A 19,452-nucleotide genomic window follows, 5' to 3' on the forward strand; every position below is an offset into this window, starting at 1 on the left:
AATAATAGACCTGGGTTCGCTTCCCGGGTCCACCCTGCGTGGAGTTTGCATGTTCTCCCCGTGTCTGCGTGGGTTTCCTCTGGGTGCTCCGGTTTCCTCCCACAGTCCAAAGAGGTGGACTGGCGATTCTAACTTGTCCCTAGTGTGTGCTTGGTGTGTTTGTGTGTGTCATGCGGTGGGTTGGCACCCTGCCCGGGATTGGTTCCTGCCTTGTGCCCTGTGTTGGCTGGGATTGGCTCCAGCAGACCCCCGTGACCCTGTGTTTGGATTCAGCGGGTTAGGAAATGGACGGATGAATAATAACAATAAAATAAATAATAGTATTATTATTGGTAGTTGCACTATTACTACAAGACTTCAAGCCCAGGTGCATTACACAGTATTCACCAAATTAAAATAAAATAAAACAAGTGCAACTTGGTGATGACATCTTTACCAACTGAACCATCATTTAGGCAAACTGCATTAATATGGACCTTGCTTCAAGCTAAGCTACACTGGGAAGAAAGAAACAAACTATATGTCGAGAACAAAGTCAACATTTCCACTTTATTCTCGCTGTTTAGGCTGAGATTAAAGTCGACATTTCCACTTTATTCTCATAGTTTACTTCATAATTAAAGTAGAATGTCGTAAACTAAACTTCTTCCTAAAATCAATGTTTGATCAATTACTTAAATTTACCCCGTCATAAATTAATGCAGCACATTAAATGCTTTGTGTTACGTTCCCCGACCCAGTGGTTAATCACTACGCTTCTTAAACTGACTTCCTCCGCAGTAAGAGGAGACAGCGATCACCATACAGAATCCATTCACTTCATGATATTCCTGCTTTCTGAAAATTTAGAATGCTAAGATAAATACTTGACATCATTTTCATGATGAAATGCATTAAAGCAGGTATTAAACAAGCACGGTAGTGAGGCGGTAGTGCTGCTCCCTCGCAGTAAGGGGTCCCCAGGTGTATGTTCAGTGTAGAGAACTTTATGGCAGGTGTGACGAGGCTCCAAAAAACTGGATGTATGAATGGCTATCGCACAGGTTTAACTTAAATATTGTGTAAATGTTGGGTTTGTGATCTGCTGGTCGGAGACACAAACACAGAATTCAATGCATGTTTTTCTGAGCGGGCTATCGTTATTGCATGCATGCTGTCTCTATCTGACGTAGGCTACCAAAACCCCAGTTCCTATCCTTCCTTTTTCTTTCTCCACATAACCAATCACCACACGATAAACGTCTTTGTGAAATTAAAACTAGTTATAAACTTAGCCCACGGAGTGTTCAGAGCTTTAAAAATATCTTCGTTATACATGTTTAATTATGCCATCCATTCAGAGTTGCACCCATCTCTGAAGGAGTCGCCAGCACATCGAAGGATGAATACAAGCAAAACATACACTAGCAGGGTCAATATAGCACAACAAAACCCCACATCCTACATGACTTTGAAAGGAAACTGAAGCGCCGAGTAAACCCACCAGAAAAACATGCAAATGCAAGGCAGGCACGCCGCCGTGCCCCCATATGATTAATGCATGCTTTAATGCATTTCATCATGAAAATTATATTAAGTATTTATTTTAGCATTCTAAATGTTCAGAGAGAAGGAAGATCATGAAGTAAATGTATTCTGTGCGGCGATCGCCGCCGGTGCCTCCTCTTAGTGCAAGAAGAAGTCAGTTTAAGAATCACTTAACACAAAGCATTTAATGTGCTATATAACTTATGACGGGGTTTGAGAAAATCTAGTAAATTAAATATTCATTTTACGATGAAGTTTAGTTTACGATGTTCTACTTTAATGACAAATTACGAGAATAAAGTCAACATGACGACTTTAATCTTGACATAAACGGCTAGAATAAAGTCAACATGTCGTCACACTATTACACAGTACCCAGGTACATTACACTGTATTGAAAACAAATAAAACAAGTACAACTTGGCTTGCAGTATTATCCAGTAGTATAGAAACAGTATTTACACATCTGACCTTTTAAAACTAAAGTATCTCCAGGCTCTCTGTCCATTTTCACCACGCAGCATTCCTATGCTACCGCCCACTATTTGGTGGTGTAGCAGTGAAAAAGAGCCCTAGTGCAACAAATCTGTGTTTAGCGGTGTAGCAGTGAAAAAGGTCTCCACTTGAACAGTTTCCCGCTACGCCACGTTCCGAACGTCGTTTAGGCAATTTAAACCGGTGTTTCAGTATAAGAAAAATCCATATCATAAAAAAAATAAAAAACGGTTTTCGGTATGAACCGGTATACCGCCCAGCACTACCTGAAGGTTTTCATTGTAGAAGATATGTTAACAGAGACTGCTGGAACTTTAAAACAAGCACCAAACATGTAATTTAATCAAAGACATCAAAGACATAAACCTCCTTTTACTAAGAAATCAATGGCACTGACAATCAATAGCCACAGTGGCCTTCCAGGCCCAGCATTAAACATACATAAGATATTTTATATAAAAACACTTGAATAAACTTTTATATTTTAGTAGTATGGAGTTTTGCTAAATCTATAATAATAAAAGGCAAAGCCCTCACTGACTGACTGACTGACTCACTGACTGACTGACTCACTCATCACTAATTCTCCAACTTCCCGTGTAGGTGGAAGGCTGAAATTTGGCAGGCTCATTCCTTACAGCTTACTTACAAAAGTTAGGCAGGTTTCATTTCGAAATTCAAAGCGTAATGGTCATAACTGGAACATATTTTTTGTCCATACACTGTAATGGAGGAGGCGGAGTCACGTATCGCGTCATCACGCCTCCTACGTAATCACGTGAACTAAAAACAAGGAAGACATTTACAGCACGAGTCACACGCGGGAACGAAGGTAAATGATGTTAATTTTTGACTGTCTTTTAATACTGTGTAAGCATACATATTAACACATGTGCAATTAAACGTGTGCATTTACGGGGTGATTTCTCAGGCTTAAAAGCTCACCTTTTATCAAACGCGGGAACAAAGGTAACTGACGTTGTTCACTGTCTTTTAATACTGTGTAACCATACATATTAACACATGTCCAATTAAACGTGTGCATTTACGGGGTGATTTCTCAGGCTTAAAAGCTCGCCTTTTACTAAAAAGGTAAATGCAAAACTATTTTCAATCAGTTTATTGAAACGCTCCCGTTAAGGATTGCAATAACATATTCGCGAGATAAAAGAACGAAGTAGGGGGAAATGGAGGAACAGCCGCAAACAGCGAAGAGTAAAAAATTAATTAAACAATTGAGAACGGAGCGAGTTAAGCATACAAGCATGTTCATAAGGGAAACAAAGCACGGTGTAAAACGTAAGTTTAAATTAAGTTTATAGAAACGCTCCCGCTGCGGATTGCAATAACATATTCGCGAGATAAAAGTTTAATGAGAAGACACGAGGTATAAACGAACCACACGCCGTGGCGCAACGTTAGGGGCAACAGTTTCAACCATTCTATGATCTGCTTCTCGCAACTGAAAGACGGCACATGGCGGATGTTAGCCGACTTGCTGACCGCAACATTAGGGGCTTCAACTATGGCGCTGACGCCACATCTCAGTGCCAACACTTTGCAGACTGTACTTAAAAGACACGCCCTCCTCACTGGACAGTTAAAAACACCAATCAAACTAACGATGACATCAAGTATTACCCAATCAAAAGTAGGAAAGGAGGCATCTTTATAAAATGCGTGTGGGATGATTTGCATGAGACGCTGCTTTAAAAAAAAAATGATAAAAAAATACGGGATAAATCCCGTCCAGTATTGATTCAAAACGGGACGCGCAATTTCATTCTCAAACGCGGCACGATTCCGTATTTTAAAGGACGGGTGGCAACCCTACAGTGCCAGGTAACCACCCATACAATCAGATTGTGATTCAGACTAGGAATGCAATGAATGTAATTACCCCGATCTACATACAAGGCGAAAGTCTTGCAACATTCAAAGATGATGGTTTGGGATAAGTACACCATACAACATAAAAGAGCTTATGAAGCCTTGAACCGAAAAAAGCAAGATCTCAGAGATCGTAAAAAAAAAAATAGGAGGTAATGTCGTTTTACTCGCTGTAGATTTTAGTCAAACATTACCAGTTATTCCACGAGGGAGACCAGCAGATGAACTCAACGCGTGTTTAAAATCCATGCTTCTCCCACGCTCGGTTATATGTCGCGTGTTCTCGGGTAGGTGCACCAAAAAATGTATACATTTAAGCATGTAATGGGCAAACAAAAAATGAGGTATACCCGAAGGCACTGCAGTAGTACTTAATGTAACTTTACTTCTTAAATGTTAATGTTTTACTGTTTAATAATTTATACGCTTCTTATATGTTGTTCAAATTCTTTTATCAAAATACCACTGACAGCGCAATGCACGATAACATGGAGTGAATACACCATACGCATCTGCCCACGGCCGCCCTGGTGTACGCAGATAGGAGTTGATTCTACAATAAAATAAAATAAAGATAAAAAGAGTAAAACAATCATCACCCATAAAGCGTGTGTGTGTGTATATATGTGTATATATATATGTTGATATGTGGATGTGTATATGTGTATATATATATATATATATATATATATGTAGATATGTATATATATATGTATATGTATATGTATATATATGTTTATATGTGTGTGTGTGTATATATGTGTATATATATATGTTGATATGTGGATGTGTATATGTATATATATATATATATATATATATATATATATATATATATATATATATATATATATATATATATGTAGATATGTATATATATGTGTAAATGTATATGTATATATATGTTTATATGTGTGTGTGTGTATTTTATATATATAAAACACAGCAACACTCATAACAATGACAACACAATTACATTGACAATCATGTTACGTTATTTTTAAAATGTTTCCTTTTTTTTTCATAACCTCTTTAACACACTACTTCTCCGCTGCGAAGCGCGGGTATTTTGCTAGTTCAGTAATAATTCTAAAACTTTGATCTACTTACCAAACCTCTGAGATCCTGCAAAAAAAGATCTGCTCAGCACAAATGGTCTCTCTGATCCTTTTGATCTTTGGATAAGTCCATCAGCTGAAGCCCAGTGCTGCCAAAGACAAAAAATAAAAATGCAGTTGTACAGGCTTGACTGCTTTGTTCATTAAATAATAATACATGGCAGGCAATGCCCAAGATTTACCAAGGAAATTACGAAAGTCCCCGGAAATAGATTTAAATTACGAAAGTCCCCCTTCTGGTGGAATAAGTAAGTCACTCATCTGTTTACGCTATCATTGTACAGTATCTTCTTTTCCACAATATAAAGAGACAAGGATTAAACGTAATCCTTATTTTCTACTCTTAAAGGATAAATTCAGTATTTTTCAACTCAAAGTTACTGTATGTTTTCACAAACATGGAATATATGCATTTCCCTTGCAACATTGCATTATAAAGTTAAGTTTTTCTATAAATTTAAAAAATATCTTGCCCACTCCGCCACTTTACAATAGAAGCAATGAGGCACAAAGCACCACCGAAAAATAAAAGCCCAAAAATTTACCAGATGTGTTCTGTTTGAAATTTAATGTTTCCAATGCATATTTGCAACAACGTTAGGGAACTAGAAATAATCATTTTATCACATAGTCCTGGTACAATTTTTCTTGAGGTAAGGATATGTTTTCTATTCACATGTGAGTCCTCACATAAATACAGAAGTAAATCACAACAAAACCAACCATGTGGAGAGCGACCAGTTTACTGTGATTTTGTCTTTCCAGAGGAAAATATGCACCTCCAGGTGTGCAAGACAACAAGCACTGTGATAACGTACACAGCTGTTCTTCTTTTGAAATGTTTACATTTCTTAATATTGCAGTTTTCTGTTCAAAAATTACATGTACAAGTTATTTTACAATGTGTGTGTAATTGCAAGACACAGATCAATACTCAACAACTGTCTTGGCTTGAAAAATGGATATATTTTGTTAAGTTTTTTTTGTGCTTTGTGTCATATTACCTCCATTTTCAAACGCCAGTGCAGGCAAGATATTTTTTTAATTTATAGAAAATGCTTAACTGTAGAATCTAATTTTGTGGGGCAAGTGCATATATATACCATGATTGTGAAGAAATAACTTCAACTTGAAAAATACCACCTTTCTCGTTCTCGTTTAGGTTTACTGTCTTCAAAATCTAAAGACAATCCAGAAATCCACCTAACATTTCAGCATCTTACATTCTAAACACTCACAGATTCAGGATTTGCAAAAATGAAATAGCAATATGAATATCAGATTTAAAAAATAGAATTTCTGCCTGTTTCATATACAATACTACACCCTTTGACCATTCTGGAACAAACTTTAAATAGTTGCTCTGACCATACAGAAAGGGTGGACTACATTGGAGCCAGGCAGCGCCAGAGAGAGACAGACGCACACACACAGGCAGCGCGAGAGAGAGGGGGCTGGACTCATAAGGTAGGAAGGCAGTTAAAGAATGCACTGGGCTTGATTTTGTTTTCACTTCTGTTTACAGCGATTGGTACGTAGTGTGCATTGTTGCAGTGTTACTTTTCTTGGTGGTTTATTAAATTACGGATTTTTTCAAATGTTCATTTTTTTTCCCTGTGCTTAAAACTCATTAAAAAAAAAGTGTTTTTAGCCAGCGGTTGGTAGCGCTATAGCGCAAACTATTGCAGTGTTAGTTTTCTCTGTTGTTCAAGGTTTTCTCAGTGTTATTCAATGTTTTTACATTTAGTTTACTATTACGCTGTGCATTCTATGGTTTAATTACTATATTTGTGCTTAAAAACTTAAAATATATATTTACATACAGTTCGTACAGTCTGGAACTGATTAATTGTATTTACATACAATCCTATAGGAGAAATTGCTTCAGTTCACGACCAAATCGGTTTACAACCAGAGTTTTGGAACGAATTATGGTCGTGAACCAAGGTTCCACTGTATTCTTTTCGGTTATGACGCACGACCGCATCCACCATCGCAAACTGTTTTACACGCCATGGTCTTAGAGTTGGTGGGCGGGTCTCCGTGAGTTTCTCTTGCGAGTGGGCACATGACCAGGCGGTGTGTATGCTTCAAGAACGAGGGTAGACGCAGCAAGACTATCTAAGAAGAGGCATGTTTGTCATGGATGTGAATCGCTGTATGCGGCGTGTAAAACAGTTTGTTTGTCGCGGATGTGAATCGCTGTATGCAGCGTGTAAAACTGTTTCCGAGGGGTATCCCATGGTCATAGAGTTGGTGGGCGGGTCTCTGTCAGTTGCTCTTGCAACCGGGCACATGACCAGGCAGTGTGTATGCTTCAAGTGCGAGGGTGGACGTGACAGGACCATCTAAGAAAAATCATGTCGCGGATGTGAATCGCTGTATGCAGCGTGTAAAACAGTTTGTTTGTCGCAGATGTGAATCGCTGTATGCGGCATGTAGAACAGTTTGCGAGGGGTATCCCATGGTCTTACAGTTGGTGGGCGGGTCTCTGTTAGTTGCTCTTGCGAGCTGGCACATGACCAGGCAGTGTGTATGCTTCGAGAGCGAGGGTGGATGCGCCAGCACCATCTAAGAAGAATCTTATTTGTCGCGGATGTGAATTGCTGTATGCAGCGTGTAAAACAATTTGTCGCGGATGTGAATCGCTGTATGCAGCGTGTAAAACAGTTTGCAAGGGGTATTCCATGGTCTTAACAGTGTCTATACTTCGATGTGAATCGCTGTATGCAGCGTGTAAAACGCTGTATTGTATGTTGCCCTCTCCAGAGTTACATCTTTTCATTCACCTACAGTCGTATCCTCAAAACCAACCCCATTTGGACAACTGTGTCTTTCAGGAAGTGTTCACCCATCAATACATAATTATGCGGCGTATGCTATGCCGCGGGTTGGCTAGTTAAATATATTAATTGAATTCTTTTGGTGCACATAAAATGTAGGTTCATTATAAACTCTCAATGTTGTTATTAACTGCATTCAACTGGCGAATACACTCAGGAAAAAATTAATATGATGGTGCAGCTCAGACTTTATGTTTAATAGGTATAATTTTATTATAGGTACCAGAATACCTAAAATTGCCTTTTGTTTTTTAAAGGAAAATCAAATAAAATCTATAATTAATAAATATTGCTGATACTCCTTGTTTCACCAAAGCATAAAAAAATCCAATCATGATTTTTATATGTTTTTGGGAAAAAAATAAAGCTTATTATCTGTTTAAAATGGCTTTTCTGTTCAATATATTCCATTCTTTTGCTAAAGTCAATTAATCCAAACTCAATTAATCTTAAGAATTTCAATATGTCCAAGTGCAGTAGGAACCAGTGCTGAACAGGACACATATCAATCACAATTATTACATCTTAATTTCCAGTAAAATTCTAATGTATAAGATTACCTGATAAAATCCATACAAATTGTGTAGGTCTCTGTGCTCCCATCCTCCAAAATGCACAGCATTTTTTGACATTGTTTGCTCAGGCCCATCAAAAACTGAAGGCTCATTCATGTCATTCCAGATAAATAATGAGTCTGTAGATCCCTGCCAAGGAGACAATTTAAGATTAATGTAACAATGATGGTAGCATTAACCTAAATTAAGCCAAAGTCACATTACACGAATTATAGTTGGAGGTGACATAACAACCAAAGTTGCTGATTTCATTGTATGTTAATGAAATTACACAACTTGTAATTGCAGGGGATGACAAATTATGCGACTCTGTGACGAGTTTCACATTTCCAAAGCATTGTGACTCTGCTACTTTTTCTGACAGACAACAATGTGCTGTCTGACAGAGCTGGTACTGAAAGAATGCTGTGAGTTCAGCCACAAACTTTTTTCGTTTCCATTCCATTCCTCTTTTCTTCCCTTCCAATATATTTTTTCAGAGTTTTACTTTAAGTGTATTTTTCTTTTCCATTCTGGGCTGGATACTTCTAGCATAATTTTGTTTCTGAAAAAGTTATATTTTGTTTGGTATTTGCTAGGATGCTTTTTTTATCATTTGCATCTCCATTTTGAGTTTTCATTCTATGTAACTTCTACAGGTTGTTGGGACATGTCTTTGGAGGTCACTCAGCGTGACATCACTCCTGTAACACTATAAAATATGTCCTTTTAGCCATGGCATTCTCTGAGTTTGTGGAACAAATCTCAAAAGAAAACAAAAGCTTTTTGTGTAGTTCTTCTTTATAGCTATGATCTCCTCTTGCTTCCTATTGACTTCATCTTAGCTTAATGTTCTGCATGGCTTTCTTTCTCTTGGTACCTGTGTTGTTTCTGACTGTGCTTTTGGGTCATCCATTTCCTGATCCATTAGTCTCACACATTTGTCTTACCTCAGTTTGGAAGAAGAAAACTAAAGAGTCCTGGGTTCAGATCTCACCTTGGGATCTGACTGTGTAAAGTTTTAAATTTGATCATTTTCACCATCTGGCGGCATGGTGGCGCAGTGGTAGCACTGCTGCCTCACAGTTAGGAAACCCAGGTTCGCTTCCCAGGTCCTCCCTGCGTGGAGTTTGCATGTTCTCCATGTGTCTGCATGGGTTTCCTCCCACAGTCCAAAGACATGCAGGTTAGGTGCATTGGCGATTCTAAATTGTGCTTGGTGTGTGTGTTTGTGTGCCCTGTGGTGGGTTGGCTCCCTGCCCAGGGTTTGTTTCTTGCCTTATGCCCTGTGTTGGCTGGGATTGGCTCCAGCAGACCCCCATGACCCTGTAGTTAGGATACAGCGGATTTGGATGAGGGATGAATTTTCACCATGCCAATGTCTACAGTTATTTTAACTGGAAGCTCTAAACTCATCCAGTTGGTGTGTGCATGAGTATTAGGGAATCCATTCCCGAGCCTGGGATTCCCGGACATTTTTCATTCCCGGGAATTAAACTGCTGTAATTCCTGGGAAAATGGGAACGGCCAAGCTCGCATATATAGCGTGTAAAAATCGATCAAGAAATTACAGAGTTATAGTTGAAAATAATTAAGGTGGCACCATTGCTGCAGCTTGCACTTCATCAGACAACAGCTTTGAACAGCAATTTGAAATTGCAATGTGTCAGTCTGTTGCATCCGCATTATCTGTGCCAAGAAACTTGCCATCACAGAATGATGACAAGAAACTGGATGCATCAGTAAAAGCTGAAATGGCGGTGTTTCAGAGCAATGGCAAGCACGGTCGTTGTTTAGAACAAGTGTATCAGTATCTGATGATTGTGCCGCCTACTTCAGTGGAGGCAGAGTGTGCTTTCTCAGCGGCTGGCATACTTCTGCACGAAGGTGCGCTCTTGCCTGGACATGTTAATAATAATAATTTGTTACATTTATATAGCACTTTTCTCAGTACTCAAAGGCTATCCATACAGGGAGGAACCGGGAAACGAACCCACAATCTTCCACAGTCTCCTTACTGCAAAGCAGCAGCACTACCTCTGCACCACCTGTGAGGACGTTGTGCTTTCTACGCTCTTATTACCACAACTAAAGATACATGTACTTATATGACAGCATGAACTGCTTGTAGATAAGGTTAGTCTTTTATTTGTGTCAACATATTGCAGTAGTTTTATCAAAAATAAATGTCGGTCGTTCTAAAACCGTTCACATGTGAGATGCCCGTGCACTGTGTCATCCCTGGGAGCCCGGGATTCCGGGGAATGAAAGGCGGGATTCCCGAATTCCCGGGAATGGATAAACCCGTCCGGGAATGGATTCCCTAATGTGTATGCCCTGAAATATACTAGCACCCTGGAAGGGGCCAATTCTTACTTTGTGCCCAGTGCTGCTGGGGTGGGAACCAAATGTAAAACTAAACTAGAAAAGTAGGTTAGAAAATGGACTGATATGATATTTTATATGATATTTCACACATAAGAGAAAAAGGTAACTGTATGAGTTAAGTATAACATGTCAGTGTTTATATTGTATTTTGTAAAAATCCCTCAATTAACTGTGATCATTATTTAATAAGTTACATATGGTCCCAATGCATGCTACAGAAGACATATGGCAATTTGTAGGTATTGAACTACAAGAGTGAAATCACTAAAAGCCTTTTGGGTAAGGAGGCATTTCTATTAAGTCTAGCAGTCAAATAAATGGGTAGCTATCGATCATCACATCAAACTGAGTAATATGATCATGTCTTTTACTGAACCCAACCCTAAACCTGTTGATCTATTGAGGGAGAAAACAGGCAGTGTAATGAAAGATAAGCTATATCTTAAAATGCATCTTGATTTTGAGTAACTTCTATATGAAACTTTTGGAATAGTTTATAGATTTTAAGTTAAACTAAATTATAATTAAAATAGAAATTATTTTTTATTTTCTCAAAATGGACCAAACAAAATCACTTTTAAATGTAGAGGACAATTAATTTATAACAGCTGTTTTAAAGACAGCATGAATGCACAAAGCTTTGTCTCACAGCTCTATATCATCTTCATGTCTAACAACAGCCCAGTAATTTTTTTTACAGAGGATAAACAGGATAAACATTTTCCCCGTATTCCTGTTGGTTGCTTTCTTGTACTCCAGTTTTACATCACCAAAGACTGCTAGCTACATTGATCAGCAACTCCACATTACTCCTGTATAACTATCAAATGGATTATTATTTTACATACTTTGCAATGGACAGGTACTATACCAAGGTTTGCTCCAAACATGAATCCAGTGTTCTCAGAACAGGCTCTAAACTGGACAGAGTGGCATAGTGGCTTTGTGGGAAGTGGTCTGCATGTTCTGCATGAATCTTTGAAGATTTCAACTCTCATCCCGAAAGGCATAAATGTTAGTGAAGTTAATTATTTCAAATTGGGCCAAGTATGACCTGGAATGAACTGGACTCCTTTCCAGGGCTTTCTCTTGCCTGGTGTCTAGCGTTGTTGCAACAGGCTTTGGCTCCCTGAACCTAAATTGAATTAAATATCTCTGCATTTGCCATGGTATAATACGGATGAGTGATATGAGAGCCATTTTATTTTTAGTACAATCTTATTATACGTCTTTTGACATTCTGTAAACGAGTTTTCCAGGAACCACTTCTGAAGTGTGATGCAAAAAGAATCCAAAATGTGATTATATCATGCCAAAAAAAAGAAAAACATTTTAATGTTTATATAAAATACTAGGGGGATCTGCCCCCTGCTCGCTTGGCTCGCCCACCCCCAGGTTTGTTTTACCGGATATATAATTTAAAGAGATTGTTATTTTCATGGGAATTTTTACATATGCATTATTTTCACTTTTACTTTAAAATTTTTGTAAAAACAATACTTGTCCTTTATTTCCGGCCCCAGGCGTGGTTAAATCTCTTTCTCACAGGAAGTATAACGCTGCTCGCGTTGTGAAGGGGGGGCGGCTGAATGCATGTTAAGGAGATGCCGTCAGATCATGTTGTCTTGCTGCAGCTGGTAAGCTGCGTGTTTCTGTTTGTCGCGCTTTGCGTCGATTATTTAAAAGCCTGTACAGCAGCTGTCCTTTTGCCACTTCGCGTCTTTGCTGCTCACGTTATAAGGGGGTTTGAATGCGCACTAAGGAGAAGCAGTTGGATCATCTGCTGGCTTGCTGCTGTTGCTCCTGGTGAGCTGCGTGTTCTGCTTGTCGCTTTTGTTGTTTTAAGAGCTGGGAGCACATGAAGTGTGTCTGCCAAAAGTATTCCAACAACTGCTAGGTTAAATGTCCGTGTACTTGTTTTAAATGTTGTCTCGCATGATGTTAAAGTGTCTCTTGCGGGACGTCAAATTGCCATTCTGAGAAGATCACGTCTCGTCTCCCTAGTCTCCCTCCCAAGATGTTTTTGATAATAGAGAGATTACTTTTTGCCTCTGAAAATTGTGTGATATTTACCTTGTAAGAACTGAGAGAAAATTTGTCAGAATACCATTTTCTCACTTCTGAATTGCAGAAATCCAGGTAGGAGCAAGGACCTGTGAAGTAAAGGATTGTAACATTCAGAACATTTAAATGGGGATTTACGTTATAAGAAATACAAGCTTACTTACTAGATTATCTGTTTTAGGTGAAAATTTGATCACATTAAAATTATCACATACTAATAGTGTAAAGGGCAAAAATATTTAAAAATATTGAAAACCATTTAACATTGATCAATTCCCCGTACCACAACTGTTGATATACAAAAAATGTATATTTTACAAATCAAAAGAAAATATTTGTAGCCTATATCATTATTACATTTAAACTGTATGCAGAAAGAAGAGATGAACTTTTTACCAGCCATTTCTGCACTCAATAACAGTACGTACAAAATGTCTCTTAGAACAATGTCTCAACTTATTGAACCCAAACACAAGCCATTCACTCTATAAAAATAAAGGATGTCAAAATATATGTACAGCTGTAGAAACACACACAAACGTACACATGGCCAATGTAAAGAAGTATCTGTGGGGAGTTGGTCTCGTCCGCTATAGGAGATGGACGTCTGAAGCAGAGCTCCGCTAGCAGCGGCTTTATTTTCCCACGTATTTCAGATTATTTAGAGGTATCCTGTATTTAACCTGACCAAGAAACTTCCACTACAATATACAAGCATGAGTAACAAGAAGAGAAGTCAGAAAGAACCGGAAAAGAAACTTAAAGCTGCTTCAAAGTCTGGACAAACATCCGGCCTGAGTGCAAGGTATGGCCTCTTGGAGACTGACCTGGAACAGGCAAACGAATGCGCAGATTTCCTAGGACCCCACTCCATTGTATCGTTTCCAGTTGAGAGTGAAAATGGGAGCGAAGGTGCAAGTGATACAGGTCGCGATGAATCGCCGATTTCTGAGGATCATCCGAGACTAGAAAAGGCCCTGCAGGACATGCTCTCATCTACTCATCGCGAGCCCGCAGCACCTGCTGTAACAGGAGCTGCATTTCCACTCGTGGAGCACGAAATCTGAAGCGAACTGTCCAAACTGAAAGAGATGATTGCTACACTGGCTGCGCCATGGCTACGGCCATAAATGAGCTTAAGAAGGATAACAAGAATGAGCTTAAGAAAGCTAATATTGAGCTTAAGAACGAGCTTAAGAAGGATATCATCGAGATTAAAAAGGATAACAAAGACCGGGAAACGTGTCTATTTAAACGTTTTGACGTGAACTTTAAAGGCATGTTGGAGAAATTAGAGGAACACATCGAAGAAAATAGATCCAAACTGAAAATGCTTGGCGACCAGATTAATGACGTTACAGATCAGCTGGATGACGTTAAGCAGGCATTCACGGCTCGAGTTGAAAAAGCGGAACAATTGGCGTCTAATGCCGATGAAAAAGCTACAGCTGCGAATTCCGAATGCAAAAAACTCGGAGACAGACTTGCGGCCCTGGAAGATGGGTACAGAAGAAATAATATAAGAATTGAGGGTACACCTGAGAAACGAGAAAGCTCAAGCCCAGTGAAATTTGCAGTAGAATTACTGTCTAAAATAATTGGAGATGATTTTAAACTCAACATTGAGATAGCAGCTGCTTATCGCACATACAGATCAAGCACATTTAAACCTAGGTCTTTTATTGTCCGCTTCGAGCGACTACGATGTAAGCTTGATGAGATGGCACTTCTCAGACACAAGCAAGAGATTATATTTGAAAATAATCTTATTCGTATTTTCCCAGACTTCTCACAATTAACAACTGCAAAACACGCAGCCTACTTTAACATTAAAAAGTTGCTACAGAAAGCCGATATCAAATACAGCCTCTTGTATCCCGCCAAAATGAAAGTGGAAGTTCAAGATCAATATTATATTTTTTTCAAGTAAGGAAGAAGCTGAAAAGGAACTAAAGAAGCTGTTTCCGACACTCTTTTGAAAGTTAATAAGGAGCCGTATTCTGTCAAGGCATGGGAAGGACCTATCATCTGCTCTCGGATTCACTTTTAAAGAGACTGGTATTATAATTATACATCCTTTTCTTTACTTGGACATTATATGTTTATGTCTTAATTATAGTTATAGACGGAAGTGTGGAAGTAATTAAAGTAGGATTTTTTTATTTTTTTTATTTATTTTTTTACTACCTTAAAGTAGACTGTTTAACATCATACTCTTGGTTTATTGCTATTTCTACTATTACATTACTATTACAGTTATACTATTACATTATACTATTACATTAGGAATTACTATATTTATCCTAGACTACTTTTTAAAATCATTCCCAGGGTTCATTCTTTTTTTACTAGGGGGCTCCGCCCCCTGCTCGCTTCGCTCGCCAACCCCTGGTGTTGGGAATGACAAAGAGCGTGATGTATGAATGAGATATAGAATAGTGTGACGGTGTAGATGATGCAAATAGAAAGCAAACAATAAAGTGTGTGGCACAGTGTAAAGGTTTATTTGAAAATTTCTTTGTACACGCCGTTTAAGTGTAAAAGGTAATTTCAGCTCAGAACTTGTAAGGTCAATGAAGATGGTTTTTGTTGTGATCAGAGTCAAGTTTGTCAGAGCTTAGAAAGAGTTGTGTCTGTCCAGGAAGTAATGGAATGACTTGGGTATTTATGTTTTGCACATTAATATTTTTTGGACATAATATAGTGCGTTGTGTTAAAAGGGGCATTTGGTCTAATGAGATTGCTGTTCCAAATCTCTCTGTAACTAAGTTGTCGCAGATTAAGGCTTGAGGAATTGTAATATTATGTGGCTGAAGTCCATCTGTATTGGTGAGTGTACCATCTCTCAGTTGTAATAAGCAATTGTTATGATCTGGTTCTGGACATCATATCTTTTTTACTAACTGTATCTTTTGAAAGCAATGCCAATTGTCTGCGTATTTTAAGGTGCACTGAACAATAGCTGAGTGCATGGCATCTGGAAGAATAGCTAAGCACTGTCTAAAATGTCCTCCTCATAAAAGTACCTTTCATCCAAATCGAATATTATTATTCATAAACGTTTGTAGAAGTTTATGAATGGTGTTGAGTAAGTGACTGGATGCCATTGTACATTCATCAATAATTAACATTTTTTCAAGACGGATGTCACGTGCAGTGCCACCGTTAATGTTCATAGTGGATACCGATTTGTAGGATCTAATGCAGTTGATAAAGATTTCACTTTCAGGTACATCGTTAGTTAGAAGCTTTTGTAGATATTCAGTATATGAATGTAAAGAAGGCAGTCTAATTTGACCCTTTTGACAACAACGTGTAAATGTATAACTTGTATTGCCAGTTGTTTCTTCAGGGAAGTGAACTGAATGACAATGATTGCAAATGACATTCATTAATCCGAATGAATTTTCCTGGTGTATGTTTTGCTTGTGTCGTTTGAGAGGCGCGTTGTTGCATGTGTAGAATTTGAGACGTGTTGTTTTGGAGCTGTAATCGATTTGCCTGTGCTGTGTGAGAAGACTGTTGTAGCCTTCCTTGCCGTTAACGTATGTCTGAGACGGGAGGTGTTTCGTTTTGAATCTGTGACTGTTGCGATGCAGCACTTTGATTGATAGCTTGCGTCATGTGGATCTAGGATGTAGATTTGTGCATATTTGCGTTGTTGATTTGTTTCAGGGTGCACTGTTCCAATGCGATGCAGTATTTGTGCACATATGGGAAAGCAGTATGGGCCATTGCCTTTTGGTGGCCTGATATTTACTCTGGTAGATGCAAAAGCAAATGAACTATTGTAGGATCTAATGCAGTTCATAAAGTTTTTACTTTTAGGTACATCGTTAGTTAGAAGCTTTAGTTGAGCTTTGCGTTTTTGGAGTCGAGACATTTTTTCTTTTAGAAATATGGATAAGTAATAAGGAGTATTGCACTCACTGTTAATATGGAGCCTTTTCTGCGGTTGAACGGTTAATAGTGCCTTATTGTAATGAGATCCACCTATGCTGCATAGCCGTCTATTTTGTTGTTTCTTTCGTGTTCGTGTGTTTGTTCCTGTTATCCTTTCCTTTTCGTTTTGTACCCGTGACCGTGTATTCATGACTTGTTTCTTTCTCAGCATGCGAAATATGGATAAGTAATAAGGAGGATCGCAGTCACTGTTAATATGTTTCCTTTTCTGCAGTTGAACGGTTAATAGTGCTTTATTGTAAGGAGATCCACTAATGCTGACACCTATGCTGTCTAGTGTGAAGGTGTTGATGTTCACTTTAGAATATGTGGCTTTGGGTGTCACTTCTTATGGATGAGTGTGTGTGTGTGGGGGGGTGGGGTTGAGGATTGTTGTTACGCGAGCGTCTTCTTTCTTTTTGTGTTCCTGTGTCTTGTTGAATCCCCCTCTTTGTGTGTGTCCCGTCCCTTGCTTGTAGGGTCTGTGGGGTGGTTTTGTGTTCTTTTTTTTGTGTTCCATGGGCTTGTTGAATTCCCCTCTTGGTGTGTGTCCCGTCCCGTGCCTGTGGGGGGGGGGTGGGGGTTTGCCTTGCTGTTGTGCGCGAGCCTCTTTTTTTTTTTTTTTTTTTGGGTCTAGTTTCGTGTGCAATGTGTTTCGTGCTTTGCCTGCGTTTGACTACTTTTTTATGTGCCTTTTCCTTTTTTCGGTGCTTGTTGCGCCTCATTTCTCCTTTTTTGTCTTTTTTCTGTGCTCACTCCTTTTTTCTGTGGTCTTGTCCTCCTTTCGCGGCCCCTCATCCGTCTCTCGCGGCCTCTTTTGTCCCCCTCTCGCGGCTCCTCATCCGCCTCTCGCGGACTCTTTTTGCGCCTGCGCAGTACGTCTTTTTGCAGCTACGGCCCATGGCCGGATGTGCCTGCGTCCATCATCCAGTTTAGCATTCTCGGTTAGTAATATGGATCTTAATATCTTAAAATTGCTGAAGATTATTTTAAGCTTAAAGACTGTTAATGAGTATATTCTCGGCAGATAGTATTAAGAATTCAGCTGCAATAGATATCTCTTTGTTTTAATTCTCTAACACTGCTGTGGGGTGGGGTTTGTTTTGTTTTGGACGTGCTCTGTCTCTTTGTATGTCAGAGGACCGGGACATCGCGAAGTGGGATCAAGCCTCATGTGGGAAGGCAAAATGGGGGGGGGGGGGGGATAAAGGGGGGAGAGAAGGAGAGCAGGCTATATCTAATCTCTTCTTCTAATCCTTATAACTATAAATATCAATGCAACAATAGGCTAAAATGCAATAACTCATGGGGAATTTTGAAATTAAGATTAAAACTGCCTCACTACCAGTTAAGACTATAAAATGACATTAAAAACTCAGAATCAATGTCTCCATGATGGGACAGTTAACTTTGTGAGCTGGAATGTTAAAGGCCTGAATCACGAATTAAAGAGAAAGAAAGTATGCTCTCACCTAACAGGCTTAAACGCTAAAATAGTATTTTTACAGGAGACCCACTTACTAAGCAAGGATCAGTTTAGACTACAAAAAGACTGGACTGGCCAAATGTTCCATTCTAGCTTTATAAAGAAAACTAGAGGGGTGGGAATTTTCATACACAGAACAGTTCTATTTGTAGCATCAGATGTAGTATCGGACCCTGAAGGGAGATATGTGATTGTCATGGGCAACTTATTTAACAGTAAAATGATTTTGATAAATGTTTATGCACCCAATGTCGATGATAAGGAATTCATGCAAAATCAATTTGCATCCATTCCCAATGTGAACACTCATAAAATTATAATGGCTGGGGACTTTAATTGTGTTTTAAATCCACTCTTAGATAGGACTCCTGTGACAGGTGGGACGACATCTAATACTGCAAAGACAATTACACAGTTTTTAAATGACCACAACTTATCAGACCCCTGGAGGTTTCTTAACCCAAACTCAAGAACATATTCGTTCTACTTATCAGTGCATTATAGCTACTCAAGAATTGATTATTTTTTTATAGATAATAATTTCCTGCCTACGATTAAATCATGCAAATACAACACAATTGTTATCTCCAACCATGCCCCTCTAGTCTTGGAGCTAAAATCATTAAGCCCCTCACACTCACCTCGCAGATGGCGTCTTAATCCTCGTCTATTGGCAGACGAGAACTGCACAGAATTTATATCCAAACAAATCAGCTTCTTCCTAGAGACAAACACGCCCACAGAGGTTTCTGCAGGAACACTCTGGGAAACTCTAAAGGCCTTCTTAAGAGGACAGATTATTTCATATCTTCCCCACAGAAATAAATTAGAAACCAAGAAAGTGTCAGAGCTAAGAAGCGAAATTACTAGAATAGATGAAGAACAAGCCAGGCGTCCAAGTGAAGCTCTTCACAGGAAAAGGCAGGCCCTGCATACAGAACTTAACATCTTAACAATCAAAGAAACTGAACAACTTATTTATAAGTCAAGACATCATTACTATGAACACGGAGAAAAAGCTAATAAGCTTTTAGCTCAACAAATTCACAAACAAGAAGTTCGCAATGCAATACCAGTAATCACCAACACGAATGGAGAAGAAATTATTGACCATAAAAATATAATGCACGCATTTAGAGATTATT

General features: G+C 38.8%; 1 protein-coding gene across 1 annotated transcript in view; it reads right to left on the bottom strand.

Annotated features, from left to right (window-relative positions):
* The window catches only part of ganc (glucosidase, alpha; neutral C), a 124,604-nt gene that overhangs the window by 42,727 nt on the left and 62,425 nt on the right, over positions 1-19,452 (bottom strand). Inside the window, exons 13-15 of the mRNA XM_028822299.2 lie at positions 12,889-12,968; positions 8,434-8,577; positions 5,023-5,119 (exon numbers count right to left, since the gene is read on the bottom strand). Coding sequence (XP_028678132.2) covers positions 5,023-5,119; positions 8,434-8,577; positions 12,889-12,968 — 321 coding nt within the window. The remainder of the gene's footprint in view (positions 1-5,022; positions 5,120-8,433; positions 8,578-12,888; positions 12,969-19,452) is intronic.

The sequence above is a fragment of the Erpetoichthys calabaricus genome, chromosome 16 (assembly GCF_900747795.2).
Source record: "Erpetoichthys calabaricus chromosome 16, fErpCal1.3, whole genome shotgun sequence".
Lineage (NCBI taxonomy): Eukaryota > Metazoa > Chordata > Cladistia > Polypteriformes > Polypteridae > Erpetoichthys > Erpetoichthys calabaricus.